The 18,797-nt window shown below is 45.5% G+C and overlaps 1 protein-coding gene across 2 annotated transcripts in view; it reads right to left on the bottom strand.

Moving 5' to 3' along the window:
• PALM2AKAP2 (PALM2 and AKAP2 fusion) overlaps positions 1-18,797 on the bottom strand; it is a 735,219-nt gene that overhangs the window by 559,748 nt on the left and 156,674 nt on the right. For both annotated transcript variants that reach the window (XM_069238531.1, XM_069238540.1), the window contains exon 2: positions 4,677-4,757. In XM_069238531.1, coding sequence (XP_069094632.1) covers positions 4,677-4,757 — 81 coding nt within the window. The remainder of the gene's footprint in view (positions 1-4,676; positions 4,758-18,797) is intronic.

Here is an 18,797-nt window from a genome sequence, read left to right as displayed (position 1 = left end):
AGTTCTTCAGGCACCTACAGCTGCACCCCGCTCTGGACACATACCTCGATAATCTGTCTGATGTACCAGAATACAATCCCCTGGAGGCCAAACTGGTCATCGCGTCACTGGGCAGAAGGGGCATATCAAGACTATGGTCCCTTCTGCTCAATGCCACTGACCCCCTCATAGGCATGCAAGATGCCTGGGAATGAAAGGTCGATGAGATGAGTAGCAGGAGGCCCAGATGGCAACATGGACACAGGCCATCCCCACGAACCTGTGACTGATCCAATGCAATTATTTTTAAGAGTCTACTACAGTGCTAACAGACTGTGGAAAATGGGGAGGGCCCACAATCCAGAGTGTGTATGGTGTCATGCCCCAGAAGGGCTACTATAACGTAAGGCCATACGGTTTCATAGGGTCATGGATCCCAAGGGAGCCATATTAGGGATAGTGGAGAGCTGGCTGAAGACAAGGGCTCAACGAACTTTGGTCTGCATGGGATTACTAGTAGCCTGACAGGAAATTGCCAGTTATTGGCAGCAGGCAGAACCTCATCTCTCCAGGAATGGGCACGGGGTATAAGCTTTTGTGAAAGGGCCAAAAGGTTTGTTTACAAATGGAGAGGCTGCAAGGGCAAATTTGATAAGGGGTGGGGTCCTTGAGTCTCAAAACAAGAGGAAATGAGAGAGAGTCCCAGACCACATTCCATCATGTATGTTCATTTACACAATCTCTATGTACTACGTAATGCTTAGATATCTGTATAAGCTGCTGTGTTTAGTGACATTATTCATGGTTTGTTTTTTTGCATTGTGTTTATATCATACTCTAAAACAAATAAAGGGTTTTGGGGAAAAAAAAGTGAGATGTGGGATGATATTCACAGTTTACTGACTCCCACTAAAATCACACTTTTTTCTAAGTTCACTAGCAGGTGTCAGAAATGTTTGTCCTCTTCTGTCACTTAATTAGTCTTGTGAACAAGCCCACAGGCGTTCTTCGAATTCTTACATCCACTTTTCAAACTGTGGCATTTGACCAGAACTGGTCACCATTGTTTTCTTGGGTCCTAAATTATAGAATGATCCTCGTTTAAAAACCATTAGGAATCTGACAATTATGCCTTTTAACATTCATCGTGCTTTCTTCTTGATGTGTGAGTGAATATCATTACAGCGCCTTGAAGTAACCCCTGTACAAAGTGTGCCTTTTATGCAGTCACTTGCTATCTTCTGTTAAACGCTTCGGTAGCAACTTCGGAAACCATTTCTCAAATCTCCCTTAAATGTCCGAAGAGTTTAATTTGTGTGCTCAGAATTTCTAAATCCTGATTCATGTTTTCCTGGATTTCACAATCACAAATTCCACTTAAAACTCCTGCAATAGGTGCGGGGTTTGAAGTGGAACATCGTAGTTCCATGGTCAAAGGACATCAGGGTGGCCTTGCAACCTTCTGGGAACAAACACAAAGGCCATTATTACCAGTTCCTGGAGGGACGGTGCTATTTTTCACACCCAATAAAATCTGATACCCAGGGGTTCAGAATTTTGTAAGGTGCAATACATTGCACATATTTTGGAGTTTTTGGAAACAACCTGGATTTTGATACTTGCTGCACCATAATCCAAGTGCCATGGTAAATACCATACTCTTTCCCCTTTTTAAGTTTCGGAAAGTTTAAACTACTGAAATGTAACTAAGAATGCGGGCGTTGTCGCACCCTGTAAGTATCAGGTGCAGCAATTTCTGCGCAACTTGGAATTCTGAACCCTGCGCAAACAGGGGTTTGTGCAGGGTTTCGAAAACTCCAGCATCCTCATCTTTAGGGCTTTGTTGGTGTTCACAGATGCCCAGTCTGGAAACCTATATACATTTCATTTCTGGAAAAAGGAAGAACAAGTTGGTTTTGAGGGTAGGAAAAGATATGGAACAACCCTCAAATTTCAAAATATTCTAGGCCGAAGAAAGTCATAAAAGTTACACACGACAATGCACGCGTCCACCATGCATACTCCTGCAGACTGTCTGCTTGAGGACAGCCGACAGAAATAAGTATAGGGCAGTATGAGTAGTGATAGAATTCCATAATGTGCCTGCATATCCATGCCTACTTCTTGTGATTTTAGAATCCCTTAAAGGCCATAGTCGTTTTCTATATGTATAAGGTGGTTGTTTCCTAAATTTTACAACATTTTACACATGGGCCCGCAATTAATACTTCTACATTTATTATTTGCCTTATGTCTGTACTCCAAAGCTTCTGTTTCATTAGAATGATAGTTGTATGCGTTTTTGAACCGACACTCGTTCTTGCATTAAGAATATGTTTAAAAGACCCCACATCTATAACGCTTTTGATGGTCCGTAAATTCTAGACTCTGTGGAAAAAACACTCATGTCTCCCAAACATCACTAAACAGTAGCTTCCACTTCAATATGCAGAGTCTAGAAATAGGCGGGGACATTCCCACCCTGCCTAAGGTAATGTAAACACTTCCATTCAGATGGTCAGGGACATGCTCAGCTTGACAGCGCCCTTTTAAAATATACCATCAATTGAATCCTTTAGCATTAAAAGCAGCATAGTGTAGACGAGATATCTATGTGAGCTCCCTAGTCTCGGTGCACAAAGCATGCCATATTCTGCTTGGACTGCTGTTTAAGTGCTCGTCGAGGTGAAAGGTCAAGCTAGAGTGCACTTATCATCCAACATGGGTAACACTAATGCATTATGCATGCAAATACAAGATGGGTAAAAGTAGGATTAACTTTTCGTGTGTCGAGTAGGATTAACATATCGAGGCCATCTACTGTTCTACAACAGCTTTTTCAAGATACTAACGTGCAAAAATGCGCAGTTTCTTCCCTAAATCAAAATATTTGAGACAAATTAATAGATTTAAGCCGAGGCGATGAGTGGAAATAAATTAGTAAGCTGTTTTCAGAATTGCTCAGAACTTATGCTGCGCTTCTCTGATTGGCTGAATGAGAACTCCAACATTCTGCATCAGTCCTTACAAGCACTCATTGAGCATGTCTAGTGTACTCCTCTCTCCTTCCTAGGTGCTTGTTCTGCCACTTCCGGGACACGGCTACTCCTGTGTCTTGTCCGCCTCCCCGCCATCATGATTTACATGCTGCTGGCTTCAGCTTTGCCTTCCTACACCCCTTGTCCTCATGGTTCCTGGTGCTGAACGGTGATCTTCCCTGCACGAGGTCTGGTTAACCTTCACCCTACTCCCCTCGCCCTGTCTTCTTTTCACTGTTTCGCCTCCACTGATGGTTCCTCTTCCCAACCAATGTGATGGGTGTGCAGTGATCCACAGTGCTTGTCCCCCTAGGTTCGAGCCCATTCTGCCACTCTGGCATTCTCCCACTGGACTGCAGGCTAGACGGCCGCTTTTACAGCAGACTGGTCTGCCACGACCCGACCACCCTCAGGGCCCCGTCCTATTTGTGGCCTCTTGTGAAATGGGGTGGGTTTGAACATTTTTGTCAGGGCTGATTTTGGTGTGCAGTTCGGCCATGTACAGAGAAGTCTTAGCGTCCCCCTTCCTCACAAAAGAATAGAACATCTCCCACCACAGCTGGCAAACCAGATGTGTAGCCTGTACTCATACTGAACCTGTTGCCAGCTCTTATAAGCTGCACCTGGGCATCTGAGACTTAAGTTATCAAAATAGTAAAGCATTGCTCACGCACACCAATGAGAAACACTTCACTGTGCACAAAGCATGAACAGTTACCACGGATTGTGGCATCAATCTGCAGCTGAACTTCCACCTTGAAGGCACCTTCAAATTACGAACACAAATGATGTCACTGCCTCTCCCGAGGAACACCGCGGTGTGCACAAAGCACGGAAATGTATTCCCGGTTGTGACGTCAGTCTGAACTTCACGGGTGAAGTCACAGAGCCTCTCCTTTGGCAAGGCCCCAAGCGTGCTAGGTGAGTGAACCAACACGGGACATGCGTGGATGAACGCTGAATCTGGATGGGGGAACGACCCCCAGAACCAGTCACTCCTAGCCCACCCGCCTGCACAGTGAGAGAATAAACCACAATTATGCCAAACTCAATCACTAGCAGCAAAGCAAAGACCGTCTGTCACTGGCATCTTACACCTTGGCATGAACATGAGAGTGGGGTGTGCACAGCAAACTGTAGACTTCAAGGCAGTCAGTTCTTGTTCCATCTTATGCGTTTTCCCTACAGAGTATGCATGCAACCCTGGCCTGCTCTCATGTGTGCGCTGAGAAACAACCATGTGGAGTTACAAGGACAGAAGTAACAATGCTGACAACAATATGAGCCCGGCTGCCATTTTACATTAATCCTCGCACCTAGAGGCACAACATTAGATCAGGAAACTGCAGGCGTCAGCCATTAAGCTGTCAGTTCTGTGACAGTCCTTGAAACGTGACGTGCTATGCTTGCCGGGCGCACACACGCAGACGTGCCACTGAACGCCACACACCGTGCCTCTGCCCCTCGGGGAAATGCTGTGCTGGCTGTGGACAGAGGCAGTCCATGCCGGGGAGTGCCTGTGAGGAGCAGGCAGCGCCAGCCGAGTGATGCTTTTCCCGCTAATGCGCACGGGCAGTCGCGGCCCCACACAGGGGGCAGCGGAGGGGGTGCCATCTGCATATTTCATGAAGCCTGCCATGCCGCCCGGACGCCTCTTACCTTCAAATGCTGCAGCTGCAGTATCTGGTCCTCGAGAAGCTGCCGCTTGTCTTCGATCTCCGCCTGCCTCTTGCGTTTCTCCTGCAAAATATGGAAACAAAAGCAACACTTCAGAAATGCGTCTGTGCGTCCAGGTTCCGTTGGAGGGCTGGAATCAGTCCCCGTGGCATCCTGACATGCATGCCTGCGGTGCTTCCCGCCCCTGCTCTCCTGCCTGTCATGGGTGTGTGTGCGCGCGTGTGTGCAGTGTCCTTGCCACGTGCCTGCGCCCGGCTCGCTCACCTGTTCCCAGGGCCCTGTGAGCAGTCGCCTTGGCTAGGAGGGTGCTTGCTCGGGTGGTACCTGGCGCGTGTGCCTGCTGCCCGCATCAGCCTGCCTGCTCTGACGAAAATAACTGTACTTCTGTGTGCTTTCTATTCCCGTGGCTGGGAGGCAGCGCGAATGCTTATATGGTGCAAATGAATTATGCAACAGTGGCGACAAGTGGGATTTGTGTACACTTTAAATAAGTGATAGCAATTTACTAAACAACAGGAACCGACAACTCAGATTCCCTCACTTAAAGCAAGCTGCTGTCGAAATATCACAATGCAAAGATGAAGGCATTTTTTTTGATGGTGCTGGGCAAGTCTGCACATATGGGATCTGTGACATGCCAAAAGCGTGGCACAGCCTATCACAGCAGTCATTCCCCGTCATTGCGTGAGCCTTCCCCAGCAGGGACTTAATATGCAGCCACACTCATTTCACCACCATCTAGTGATGTCAAAGGCTTTCTCCTTCAACGTGTGAAATGTGTCCGATGACGAGCATATCAGTCACTAATGAATCCTCACTTTCAATTCCTCACAGTTAAAGTCAGTGCAGCCTTAGTGACCTGCGATAAATGCCAACAAAGTCACTAGCATGTTCATTCTGATCCAGGATGCACTCATATTAGGTGTATCCAACTTGTCTTTAATTTGATAAACTTTTGTAAAACACTTTGACATAAACAAGGGTTGACTTACGCTATATGAGTGCACTCGTGATCCCTAGTGAACACACTATCGACTTTGTTGACAGCAGTTCGATGCAGATAGGCACTACCACTCTTTGGGACAGGCATATCCAGCCGCCCTTTACATATAGAACATATGCATGCTGTTCCAAGTATTCTGGCATAGAAACAGGATGTGAAAGTGGCAATTTGTTTCTGGCATTATACAATATACTTAGAGAGAATAACACAAGTTTCTTAGTTAATTAAAACCATTAAACTTTTCCTTCCACATAAAAGTTTAACAAAGCAATTTTAGTGCAATAAGGCAATTACAGATCTTAATGAAAAAACATATATAAAATTTCCTTCCACGTAATTATTATTTTTTTTTTTAAAAAGAACTTGTTAATGCTATATGACATTAATATTAATAGGGCAACAAAACAAACTTAGTGTAGGTAAGGCAAATACAGCTCAAAAGGTCCTGTGTTTAAAATGAAATGATATATGAAATTTCCTTCCACATAGAAATGTAAAAGAGAATAGAAATAAACCAATGAGACATTTTTAAAAATTGGACAAAGTGGGAAGAGATCTTCTGTTAATTTTGTTTACCCCTACTTAAGTCTAATTGTTAGTACCAGACTTTATTACCAACCTGCTAAGCAACCCGTATCAACTACCTCGTAGCCTTCCCTTCTTTAGTATATTCAGAGTGGGTTATAGGGATTTTGTTATTGTTTCCACCCTTCCTATGACTTGGTTATTTTGAGAGGCTGTGATTTTGAGAGAGAAAATTTCCAAAAATTGAACCAGCCTAATGTTCAATATTATGTTTCGAGGGTTAAAAGCTGCAATTAATGCTTGTCTTCAGGATCTAATTCTTAAACTGTTTCATTCTTTTTTCAGCAAGAGTCTCCTTTCAACCACCAACGCTGGACAAATGCAGACCACATGCACCAAGCTTTCTTCTGCTAGATGACAGAGACGGCACTCCTGGGGGCCTACTTGCCGCTCCTTCTTCCATTTTGACATGAGGTCTAACGTTGGGACTTCACCCAGCCTATACAATATATGAAAAGCAAGGCTATGGTCCTAACTGCTCTTGTACCAGTTAGGCATCGGTGTAGCATGCACTGCAAGCACTTTTCTTAAAATTGTATTTTCTAAATTGTCTTTATTGTCATTTTAACAAAATCCAACAACAGTTCAACATTTGCAGTATGAATACATATACACTTATGCAAAATGAAGTACATGATATGCTCAGATTGGGTGTGGGGTGGCTCTTAATCTTGACACAATCTAGGCTACCCTTCTAGCCGACCTACGTGTCACGCTATGTCCAGAGTTTACCTTTGGAGAGGAGGGATGCTCCACCCTGACCTGCAGACCGCTACCAAGTATCCCTATCATCTGGACAAGAGGCCAAGGCGAGAGCTCGCAGGCCCTGGAGACAGGTGCGGCTGGATCGGACGGGTCAGGGGCAGTGGCCAACTTTGGCTCTGGATATGAATTTGGGCGGTCGCCCAGGGTCAGCAGCCATTGTTTGCTAGGGGATCGGCAGGGTCGCCTGGGCGAGCCTGCCGATCAAAGACACTAGTTAAATAATGGACAAGACTACATGACTACCCCTTTTCACTGCTGGCAGCCTCTGATGACTGCCGATATGCCCCACGCCCTTTTGGACCAGATTTCTTCTTTTCCTTGTGGACCGGATTTCTTCTTTTTTCTGGGGATTACTGCTGCTGACTGTCTGGGTGGGCCTGGCCACCTGTTTCATTTCTCATCGGCCTGCTAGGAGGGCATCTCTCAGTAGCCCTGGCGGTGGCAACAGTGGAGACATTGGAGAACCTTTTTCCGGGTTATACTCGGAGGTCCAGGTGGTCACTGCAGTCGGGGGTTTAGGACAGGTGTGGTAGATTCTGAAGATGCGGCAGGTCCTGGCAGTGAACTCTTAGTACAGTGGTGCTGCCTTCAGGGAATAACAAAGGGTGAGGGAGAGATTGTGGGGGGTCAGCTTCCTTGGAGCCAACACAGTGTTTTATGCTAGAGTGGTCCGAAGGCAGTGGGTTATCGTTCATTAACATTCCAAAGCACACAATGAGGTTCTGGGGGTGCATCCCACAGATGTCTTTACCCGGGGTTATTCAGGCAGATGGAACAAGCCAGGGGATTTGTGGGTGGCCATTTGTTAGAGTACGTCCGTGGGCGGGGCAAAAGTGACAGATCATTGTCACCTGGGTGTCACCCTCTTTCTGAAGGCAAGCAGTCCTGAGGCAGGAGACATAGAATTTGGGTACTAGCGTAGACCTGCGTTTTTTAACTTGAATATAAAACCTTTAGCACTTATAAGCAACTATAAGGGATGTCATGTAATGGTGGATAAAAATCAAGTCGTGAGGGAAGTATTATGGGTGCTTTATGAGACAGGGAGGAAAGATTTGCTGCAACCTGAGGTATTGTCCCAAGCATGAGTTGATGTTACGTGCCGAAAATTTTCTGCGGTGAGCGGGTTTGTGGCTGCTGTATTGGTGTGTTCACCGCCGCAGCATAAGATTAAGGTGAGGGTAGCTGCGGAGGAAAGGCTCCAAGAAGCAGTAACAGTACCCTTAAGTGATATTACAAAGGCACTTACCTAGGTCAAGCCAGAGGTTGCGGGTGAGCGTGGCAGGGCCTGTGTTAACAAAGTTATGATGAATGGGCAAAACATGGACCAGTGCATGAGCAACTGGCATCAACAGTTTATTTACAAGAAGGACTAGTATCTGCAGTTTATTTACAACAAGACAGGCCAATTGATTTTAGTATCTCCAAAGGGAAAAACAAGAAGTAGGCAAACAAAGTTTGGTTGAAAGGGACAGATTAGGACAAAATAAGCAGTTGTGTCTTCAGGGTAAAAGTTTCTCATCACAAGGTAGATGGGTTTGGGTAGAGGATGGGTCAGGGCAGGATAAAACTGAGCGTCCTTTAGCTAATCAAGTAGGCCTCAGGACCACCCATCCCACAGGTTGGAGAGACCTCCGGGAGAATGAGGAGACAATGCTACAGAGATCAAAGAGCTCTGACGACAGACAGCCAGAGAGGCTGGGAACGGCCTCTGGAACCCAGTATGAAGAGAGGGAGGGATCAGCGACGACCATCCTGACAGCAAGGGAAGGAGCTGCACACAAGACACCAACGGGTGGGAGTGATACTGATTGAAGGGTGTATGATGGGGGTGTTGGGGATGGTGAAAGGCCTGGAGGGAGTGCGTCAGATGTGCAAGATATGGAATGCGAATTAGACTATGAAGAGGAGGAAGAGGAATAATTGGAAGAATGGGAAATTCCACATTGGAGGGACGCAATAAAAGAACCGGTGGGGAGAGCGGGGGGAGGGAAAAACTAATATTTCTTGCTCTAGTATTTCTCTTGAGGCAGACATCAAGAAGAAAACAACAACTGGGGGAAAAACACCGACAGTGGGGTGAGGAGGACGAGAGCGGATGGAGGAAGCTAGAACAAGGCAAAGATTACAAACAGATGAGAAACAGTGGTGGAAGGGCTGGGGCTTTGGGCACAAATTACAAACCTCAAAAGTAGACCTTGGAGTGGGGCCATCAGGAGTGGACAAAGGGGTAGGTACAGATGATGATGAAGGGGGGCAAAGAGGAGGGAGCCAAAAAACAGGGGACAAAGGAACCATCCAGAAAGCAGATCTGGGTTTGGGGGAGAATGGTTCAGAAAGGGGGAACAATGGAAGGACTGCACAAGAAAAAGAGTCTCCAAAAGATTAAAAAGAAATCGGCAGAATCAAAAGGGGATAAGGCATCAGTTTTTAGGAGGCTTTCATACATGGAGGTTTCCATGCCACTAGGGGCTCATCTTTCGAGTGCAATGAAAGAGAAAATACGGAAAGGTGAGTTTATCGATGTTTACAAATTGATACATAGGGAATTACAAGCACAGGAAGGTTCCAGGGAAGAAGTGTGGGAATTAGCAAGATGCCCCAGGGTTCCTACCAACATTGAAACATGGACATCAGTGTTTTTCATTTTCGCCAGTATTTACTGTGAAAAGTTTCCTGACCAGTTTGTAGCCATTTCTAAATACATGGACACCATTAGAAAGGCTCATGCTGGGTCTAGGGTCTATGCATGGCTTCGTTACAATGCAGAGTTTAGGGCAAGGATAGTTTTGAAGCCAGACAAACCGTGGGGAGAGGTGGATAATGAATGTGGGTTCATTGGATGTATCCACAAAGACCACTGCCTACTATTCATACTGCAAGTGAGGTCCCTTACCAACCTTTTCAAGGAAAACCCACCCTGGGAGGGGTTGGCACTTGAAACAAAGGGCAGGTCAGTGTCTTGGGGGCTTGCTGGAACATCAGTAGAGGCATTTGCAACATGGGCATGAGTAAATGCAAACACAAGTGTTCTAAGTGTGGGGGGAAGCATGCAGTGCTGCAGTGTTATGGGGAACAATCACAAGGAGGATCAGCAGGCCAAAGTAGGGGTAGGAGGGGCTTCATGGGATCTGGAAACAAGGACTTTTAGTCCAGCTAATGTAGAAGTTTTGATATACTGGCTGGCATTCCATGGGGCAGCAGCTATGCTCAAGTGGGGTTTGCTGTTGGGTAATTCATTTAGGCTATCAAGGTCCCAGTTGCAGACGCTTTGCAGACTCTCAGCTAGGCAACATCCAATGGTCGTGCAAGCAAACTAGAAAACTAAGTTTCTGAAGAGAGGCTGGCAGACCCCTTCCGTTCTTGGCCCTTGCCGAATCTTATGGTTTCACAGCTGGGAGTGGTACCTAAGAGCAGTAGGTGAGTTCAGGTTAATCCATCATTTGTCTTGGCCAGAAGAGGCGTCTGTTACTGATTTAAAAGAGAAGGAAGATTCAGCCGTTCAGTTTGCGTCTTTGGACACAGCTATGGACTTGATTAGGAAGTCTGGTGTCGGAGCTGAATTAGCTAAGTGTGACATCAAGTCTGCATTTTGCCTGTTGCCAGTTCACCCTGCTGATTTTCCACTGTTGGGAATTTATTGGCAGCTACAGTTTTTTGTTGCCAAAGTTCTACCAATGGGTTGCACGGTTTCTTGCAGACATTCTGAGTTGTTTAGTTATTTCCTACAATTGTGTTTTTCAGCAAAGGCAGGGCACGACAGTGTTATTCATTACTTAGATGATTGCCTGTTTGTTGGAAAAGGCAATTCTGGAATTTGTGAGGTTGCATTGGGTGAATCTCAGGCAATGGCAAAAGATTTCGAGGTCCCACTGGCCCCTGAGAAAACAGAAGGCCCCAGTACACAGCTAGTTTTCTTGGGTTTTCAGCTGGATACAGTTAAGATGGAAGCAAGCTTGCTGGATAATAAGGTGGAAGAATTAGCCAAGTTGTTACAGGGGGCTTTAAGATAAAAAAAGATGCCATTGAGGCAGTTGCAGCAATTGTTGAGCCGTATTACAGAGTGGTTAGAGCTGGGAGAGCTTTCTGTTGCAGACTAGCTTTTGCTAAGACAGGCAAATCCTTGCCTCACCACAGGGTGCACATTTCTGCAGCACTAAAGGCTGGCTTTGAAGTGTAGCTTATGTTTTTGCAAGATTTTGATGGCATGTCAATTTGAGCAATTGAAGAGAATTTCCAATGGTAAATTCAGATTGTTTCAGAAGCTGCAGGTTCTGACGGCTTTGGGATCTTTTGGGGCGGAAGCTGGTGTGCAGAACAGTGGCTGCTACAATGGAAGGAAGAAGGTAGGAGCATTGCCTTTCAAAATGTTTCCTTTAGAGGTTGCTTTAGCAGTATGGGGAGAAAGATTGGAAAACAAAACTGTGCTGTTCTATATAGGCAACAGAACATTGGTTGACCTAGCAAATGGCTAAAAGGTAAAGGATAAGAAACTACTCAAACTTTTGCAGTGCTTTATGTTGGTATGCTTAATGCATAACATTGTTTTTTGTGCTTACCATATGTCAGGCTAGAATAATAATATTGCAAATGATTTGTCTCGTTCACAGTGGCAGACATTCCATGGTTTGCCGCCTGGAGGGGATCTGCAGAAGACAATGGTACCTAAAGAGGTTTGGGACATGGCACAATGAGGATACAGGACCTAGTGGAAAAATCTATTGATTCAAGTACCATGGAGGCCTACAAGACAGCGTGGGCTGAGATTTTGAGCAGTGGAGCTATTTGTAGGTCTTACTCAGAGAATTCGGCATAGGGTAGGATTAATGACATAGTGAGATTTATCATGCATAATATAGAGAAGAAAGTGTCAGCCACCACTATAGCGTGGAAGCTAGCAGGTATTCGTTTTTATTGCAACATGTTTTGGGGCTATGAACCATCGGCAGGTGAGCTGGGAAAAAGAATTCTATCAGGTTGGGCGAGAAAATTTAAAACAAGGACTATGGTGAGTCAACCGATTACCATGGGTAGGTTACTTAAGCTCACTCAAGGCTTGCAACAAGTCTGCTTTTTGGATTATGGGTATGCATTATTCAGGCTCTGTATGATCTGGTTATTTTTTGGGGCTTTCAGAATTCCAGAGTTGCTGGGGAGAAAAAGAGATGGAGGTTTTGCAGTAGAGCATGTCAACGCAAAAGGTAAGGCTATCAGGATCACTTTAAACCATTCCAAGACAGATCAGACAGGTAAGGGTAGCAATATTTTGTTCTACAAGAATTGGGGTTTGGTATGCCCAGTGGTTGCTTGACACCAATTCAAGCAAGTAGGGGGGCCCAAGGATTATTTGTTTTCACGCATCAGGGTGGATCTAGGCTGACAGCGGGGCAGGTGTTAGCAGTTATAAGAAAAATCATTGGGGGAAACTTCATGGGAATTTTGTACACATTCATTCCATATTGGTGCTGCACCAGAAGCTGCACGGTTGGTCTTTTAGGGGCAAGAATTATGCACACTGGGTAGATGGGCTTCTAATTGGTGTTTTCGCTAAGTCAAACAGGAAGACAGTTTCTGAAGTGGGTGCTAATTCCTTTTCTCCTTTTAGGTTTTGTAGCGGGACCGGTTTAGGCGACCTTTGCTGTTTGGATCAAAGGGCACTCATTTGTGAAATGAGCGGTGAAACACGCTGAGAAAAAATCACAGGGGAAGACTTTGGGCTTCCATTTTGAAGATGTACAATTGCATTGGTGGGGTTGGTGGGGGAATGAAGTGGGGAAAACTGCTGCCATGTTTATCCAATCTGATTCATTTCATAATAGGCCTTGCCCTGATGATTTGATTTTGCATTTAAGGGAAAATGATTTTGTCAGAGAATCTGGGTTGGGATTGCTAAAAACCATGAAAAGCGATTTAGCACTATAAGCAGATCATGGGCAGGGACACATATAATTTGAACAGCCTTTGTCCCAAGGAGAGTGTGGAGAGGGGCTGTTAAGTTTGCAGTGGTAGAAAAAGCCAGAGGAAAGGTGAACAGAGATATGCACAGATTTTGCAGTGCCAGGGGTCTAGGGTTGTTAGAACACAGACATTAGAAAAGACTTTGATTTTTTCAGACAAGACAGCGTTCATCTCTCATTTATAGGTAATGATCTTAATATCCTTGAGATGAAAGATAAATTGCCTAGCTGGCTGCAGAGGTCAGGATGGTACTAGGGCTGTTTGGTGACTGCCCCATCACAATAATACCTGTCGTAACTGAATTAATTTTGAATAATTTGCAGCAATGAGGACTGTTTGGTGAAAGTCAGAACACTAATCTGACACATTTTGGGAGGGTGACTGTTGAGAACAGTCTACGCGAGTTGTGCAAAGATAAGTTGGGACATGGAGAAGGTTTGACATACAAAAAAGGGGGGGACAAGAAAATCACATGTGGACAGGTTTTTTTTTCTTGGTGGCAGAAAAGGAGAAATTAAGACAGCACCAAAAGGTTTGGCGTCCTAGCAGGGTAGGCGGGGGCTCAGGCAATGCAGGGGTTAGATGGTTGGGGTGGACTTCTGGTGGGCAGAGTAGGAAGGAAGGTGATTATGAGGAATGAGTGTTGACTTGACTTTGGGGTATTGTTTTGGTTGGGGGAAAAGGTTAAGGGTGGGGGTGTTAGCAATTTTGTTCTATTAGTGAGGCTGACGTTTGTGCAATGATCTCTGTAACGTGAGATAAGTCTGCAAACCTGTCCAATAAAGCTGTCTTTCACTCTAAATTGTCCGATTATTGTGCCTTTCCGCCCGATGCGGTCCCGGGAGTGCATCCCACGGATATCTTCCCCCGGGATTATTCGGGCGTGTGGGTAGAGTAGGTCCGTGGTGGGGCAAAAGTGACTGGTCACTGTTGTCTGGATGTCACCCTCTTTATGAAGGCAAGTGGTTCTAAGGTTGGAGAACTAGATTTTGGGTCCCCCTCCCTTCCTGATCTAACATGTATAAAGGCTTTGCTTGCTTGTGGAGAGGGGCTGGCCTAGTTGTCGCTTTGGGCAGGTTGCAGAAAAGGAGAACTCAAGACAGAACCGAAAGGTTTGGGGGCCTGACGGGGTAGGTGGGGGCTCAGGAAACCAGGGGATAGATGGTTGGGTTGGACTTTTGGTGGCCAGAGTAGGAAGGAAGGTGATTATGAGGAATGAGTGTTGGGTTGACTTTTGGGTATTGTTGTGGTTGGGGGGGATTTAAAGGGTGGGGGTGTTAGCAACTTTGTTGTATTAGTGAGGACAGGGGTTTTTTCAATGATGTTTGTAATATGAGAGGAGTCTGCATACCTGTCCAATGAAGCAGCCTTTAACTCTGAATTGTCTAGTTATTGTGCCCTCCCACCCAAAACAGTATTACCCATTGGCCTCAAGCTTATCAATTCTGCTAGATCCTCCTTATGTTCATTTAGATTGGACATAGAGCGAGTTGGGCATCATAAGTATCTCCCTTTTGCTGATGGCGTACATGAAGGACAGGGGTGGGCATGGGTGAAATTCACATTCTTTATTCTGTTTTTCAGAAAGGCGGCACAGAGGGGAAAGCACACGTTGGCAGGCGAATCGACCCGCTAGACATGCTGATTGAAAGAGGCCGCTCTCTTGATATTGCCTGATCAAGGTTTGGGTAAAAAAAAGACAAAAAAATGTTTTTAGGGGGCTTGCAGGGTTGGTGAGCTCTGTGAATCTCATTGGAAGGACAGCCTGTGGTTGCGCAGTGAGTTGATGTCCTGTTCAAAGGCCCTGAGTTACAAGTGCTGCTTTTGAAGCATGTGATTTTGTTGGTTTCGGAGTGAGTCATTTTAGTCATGAGTTATTTTTAATCTCCATGTAAGGTTTAATCAGTCATATGCATGGTGGTTACAAGAACGTATGGTTTTTCACCTTGCAGCTTTAGGGCCGGCACCAACAAGTTAATAGCTGGATAGTAAGGGTAAAAGCTAACTCCGTGCAATGAGAGATAGGAGCTGGTAAGTTGCTGACATTTTGCTATATTTACAGCTGCTCTATCATTTTGTCCCGACCATGTCATATTTGAGTAGGCCTAACAGGACATAGGCAACAGTGGTACATATACGCTACAATACCTGCAGGTGTTGTGTGTGCTTGGTCCAGATAAGTTTAATAATGTTCATTAGTTACATGAGCTTCTTTTATTTTTGATCTCTGGTGGCAGATTCTCGCTGTTTCATCAATCTCTAGAACTGGCATGGTGTTAGTGAGAGGGGCAGGCTGGGTGACTAGTCCCACCGCCTGATTTCCGGTGGGGCGCGGAGTCACCTTTATAGGAGAAAGAAGTGTTAAAGCTGCAGCCTATTTCTAGATATCCTGGTGGGTCGGCGGTAGTTTCTCATCCCGAAGCTTGGAATATAATTGCTTCTAAGGGCCCCATACCTTTCAAGGTGTCCATGCACATCTTAACATTGTGCCACATTATGGAATTACGTTGGGGCCCATCTCTGGTGGACCGTGAATGCCATGTTACTCATGGAATGGAATTGTGGCCCCTCTGGGAAGCCATTTTTGTGTTATGGCAAAAAGTGGTCTTGTACTTTAATTCGGTTGGTTCCATGAGCGGATGTGCTGTCTTCATGAGCAATAGCCAAAAGGAGTGGCAAGCTTGTTTCATGGGATGTTAGTATTCCTGGGTCCATTATTGTGGCTATGTGGAGGGGGGAGGGGTACCTCTTGGAAACCGTTTGGGTGTCAGACACTCCACCACATGGAGCAAAGGGACCTCTTCTCCGTGCAAGAAGGCAGAGACTAAGACTTTGTTTGCTAATTCCCTGGAAAGTAATCACACGATGGCCTTTCAGCATGCAGCATATATCACAAAACTTGAGGCACTGTTCATGCTATCACAGTTGTTAAGGGATGCAACCACATAGTCACAAGGCTATGGAAAATAAATGGGGCCAGTTTCTGGGTTACTGTGCTGCTGCACAAGGCTAGATATCATCCAGGTGTGCCTAGCCATGTATAGTAGTTGTTCATATAGTGCAAGCAGGACTCAGTGATGTGGTGAAACACAGCACCCATTCCTGTTGAACTCATTTACTTGTTCCAGGAGAGTGTGACTGGGATCAGAAAGCACACCTGACCTGGGATGTGGTGGAGTGTCTGATTCAAATAACCCCGTAAGTTAGTTATACAGTAGTGTACTTGATGCAGGGGAGTTACCCTTACACTCACCAAATTTTCAAAGGACCCTTCCACAAAAACTGTACCGCTTTAATAAGCAAATTTGTGTTACAAAAGACATGGGCCCTGAGCCTTGCTTAGAGACAGGCACCTGTTACTTGGTGGAAGTTGTTCATTACAACATCACATTGAAGGCAACAGCACGCGGTGACAGCGTGTTTTGTAGAACTCTGCCTCACCGAGGACTGTTGGGAACATAGGGCCCAGTAGCGTACTAAGGATGTCCTGGGTTTTTTGTATCTGTAAAGGAAAGCCCCCATACTCTGTTGGGTGGCTGTGTAGATTGGGTTCGTTAGGCCTTAGTACCTGCTGCACCAATGGTAGCTACCCCCGTATGGTACTATGGAAGAATGTCTCACCTATTTTTAGGAGAGGATTAAGCTACCAATCTGGGATTACAATTTGAAAAAGTGACCGCTGCTGGCATACTAAGGGGCATATTTACAAACCCCTACCACCGCCAGAGTGTCACTTTTTGTGATGCTCCAGTGGTGCTGTGCACTGCACCGTATTTACAAGGCAGAGTTAAGCCACTTTTTGTGGCTTAACACCACCTTATAAATATGGCCCCTTACAAGCAGCACTTTGCATGGAAGGGGAGTGCAATGGGTGTTGCTGTGGGCATTTCACTGCAACACTCATTACACTTTGATTCCGACCCAGATTTACAAGAAATTGTGTATTTGTTGAACGCCAAAAACCATTGCCACCCCAGGTTTAGCATTAGCATGGCGCAACAAGGAGAAATGCTTTCATTTCTCTTTGTTTTTTGCTCTCTATGTTTGCTGCATCCATTTTTTTCATTACTAGCTACGTTTTCAAATAAGCGGTTTTACATCAGATACATTGACATAGGGTATTAATTTAGTTTAGGGCTTAGGGGGTCTCATTAGTGATGCATAATATAGATTGTCTGGAATGTTATTATGGTGATAGAGCCTGTTTTCTCATTAGTGTGAGTGGATGGATTCATGTATTTCTGCTCAGTACTGCCATGTTTCTTAAAAATGTCCATGGCACTCTGATTTCTTAGTTCAAAAAGCATAGAAAGGAGTGTCCCTCCTGGGACGTGATTCAGAGCTTTCCCCATAAGTTCTTTAGAACATGTCCCAAAGCTACTTCCTGAACTGACCCTACTGCTGGGATTCAGCTACTCACTGCCAGCAACCTGCTCAGACCTCCCCTTTCCTGAGGCCAGGACACTGTTTAGCACAGGATGCAGCGGTTCTTAACTGGAAGGGATCAGTAGGGTCCACAACTGTTTAAAATCAAGCAATATCAGTGGATTATTAAAATATGCATGCATTAAAAAGTACAAATAGGAAAGCTTGAAACGGGCTATATTGTGTGAAGGAATTAAAAATGATACTGCTATCCTTCTATTAATTTGTGGGGACAGCGGGAGAACTATTATGAATGGTGGGTGCCACAAGTGTCGGCAATGCAACAACCCTGCAGATATGTCAGGCGGCATCCCCTCACCATATTAGTCAACACCACAGGCGTGCTGCTCACCAAATAACTTTCCACCCTTCCTTAATATGGGACAGCAACAACCCAGATAGTCAGTAAAGAGGGTCAGTAGGGGTAAAAACAGAGGTTTGAAGTGGCACTATGTGCGCCTCAACATGGAGGAGATACAAATTCATGCACATTGATAATTACATGTATTCTGTCTCTATCAGCTTTTCCATCTTCCATTTTCTATCAGCTTACGCCAGTGCTTGCAGCCTCGGTCTTTTGTTCATTGGGAGTGCAAGGTCAACATGCTCAGAACCAGTTTATCAGGCAGGCAACAAAAAGCAAGTCTTTGGTTCTGCCAAGGCAGCAAGAGGCAGTCACTTCTTGGGTGATCTACTCCAGTTCGTCAATTAGGTCGCAGGCAAGGGGTACACCTGCCTCTAGTCATCATCCCCTTATTGGTGGCAACGATTGGCAATGTTGTCAGGAGGGAATGTTACGATTGGCTAAAAGGTGTCCTGGCTTGGCCATTGTGAGGTCACATGTCATCCTGAGAGATAGTCTGGAGGTGGGACTGGTCTTCTAAATTGCATAAATTGAATTAGTCAGCCATCTTGAACAAGAAACAGTTGCTAAAACGCGGGACGTCAAAGACAGTGCCTTGGGGTGCCTCCAACTGAGTTGTTCTTCACACAAATGGGGCAAAAAGTGGTCTGTAAAAATGTGGTGGCAATTATATGCTTGACATTGCTCACAATATATAGTAATGGAATCTGGGGGAGGCTTGGACGGCTGAGAAACCACCCAGGCCTGTGATGGAGGAGGAGTCATGTTTGGCCACAAAACAGGTAGACAACCTTGGCATCAAGAATATAAGTGCAGGAAATTTCAGGACGGAATCAGTTTTTAAGCCTTTAGCTGAACCTGGTCAGGGGGCACTACAGTCTTTACTGGAAGGCTGGGGAAGTCTGCTACAGCGATTGTCCATAGTCGGCCAGGGTACTCCATTACAAGTCCTTGGGTATACTGGGGGATGGTGGGCTGCGCCAGAGGACCGAGATATGGCCCT

The sequence above is a fragment of the Pleurodeles waltl genome, chromosome 1_2 (genome assembly GCF_031143425.1).
Source record: "Pleurodeles waltl isolate 20211129_DDA chromosome 1_2, aPleWal1.hap1.20221129, whole genome shotgun sequence".
NCBI classification, from domain to species: domain Eukaryota; kingdom Metazoa; phylum Chordata; class Amphibia; order Caudata; family Salamandridae; genus Pleurodeles; species Pleurodeles waltl.
The sequence above is the reverse complement of the archived record's forward strand: the minus strand, read 5'-3'. Positions and strand labels throughout refer to the sequence as shown.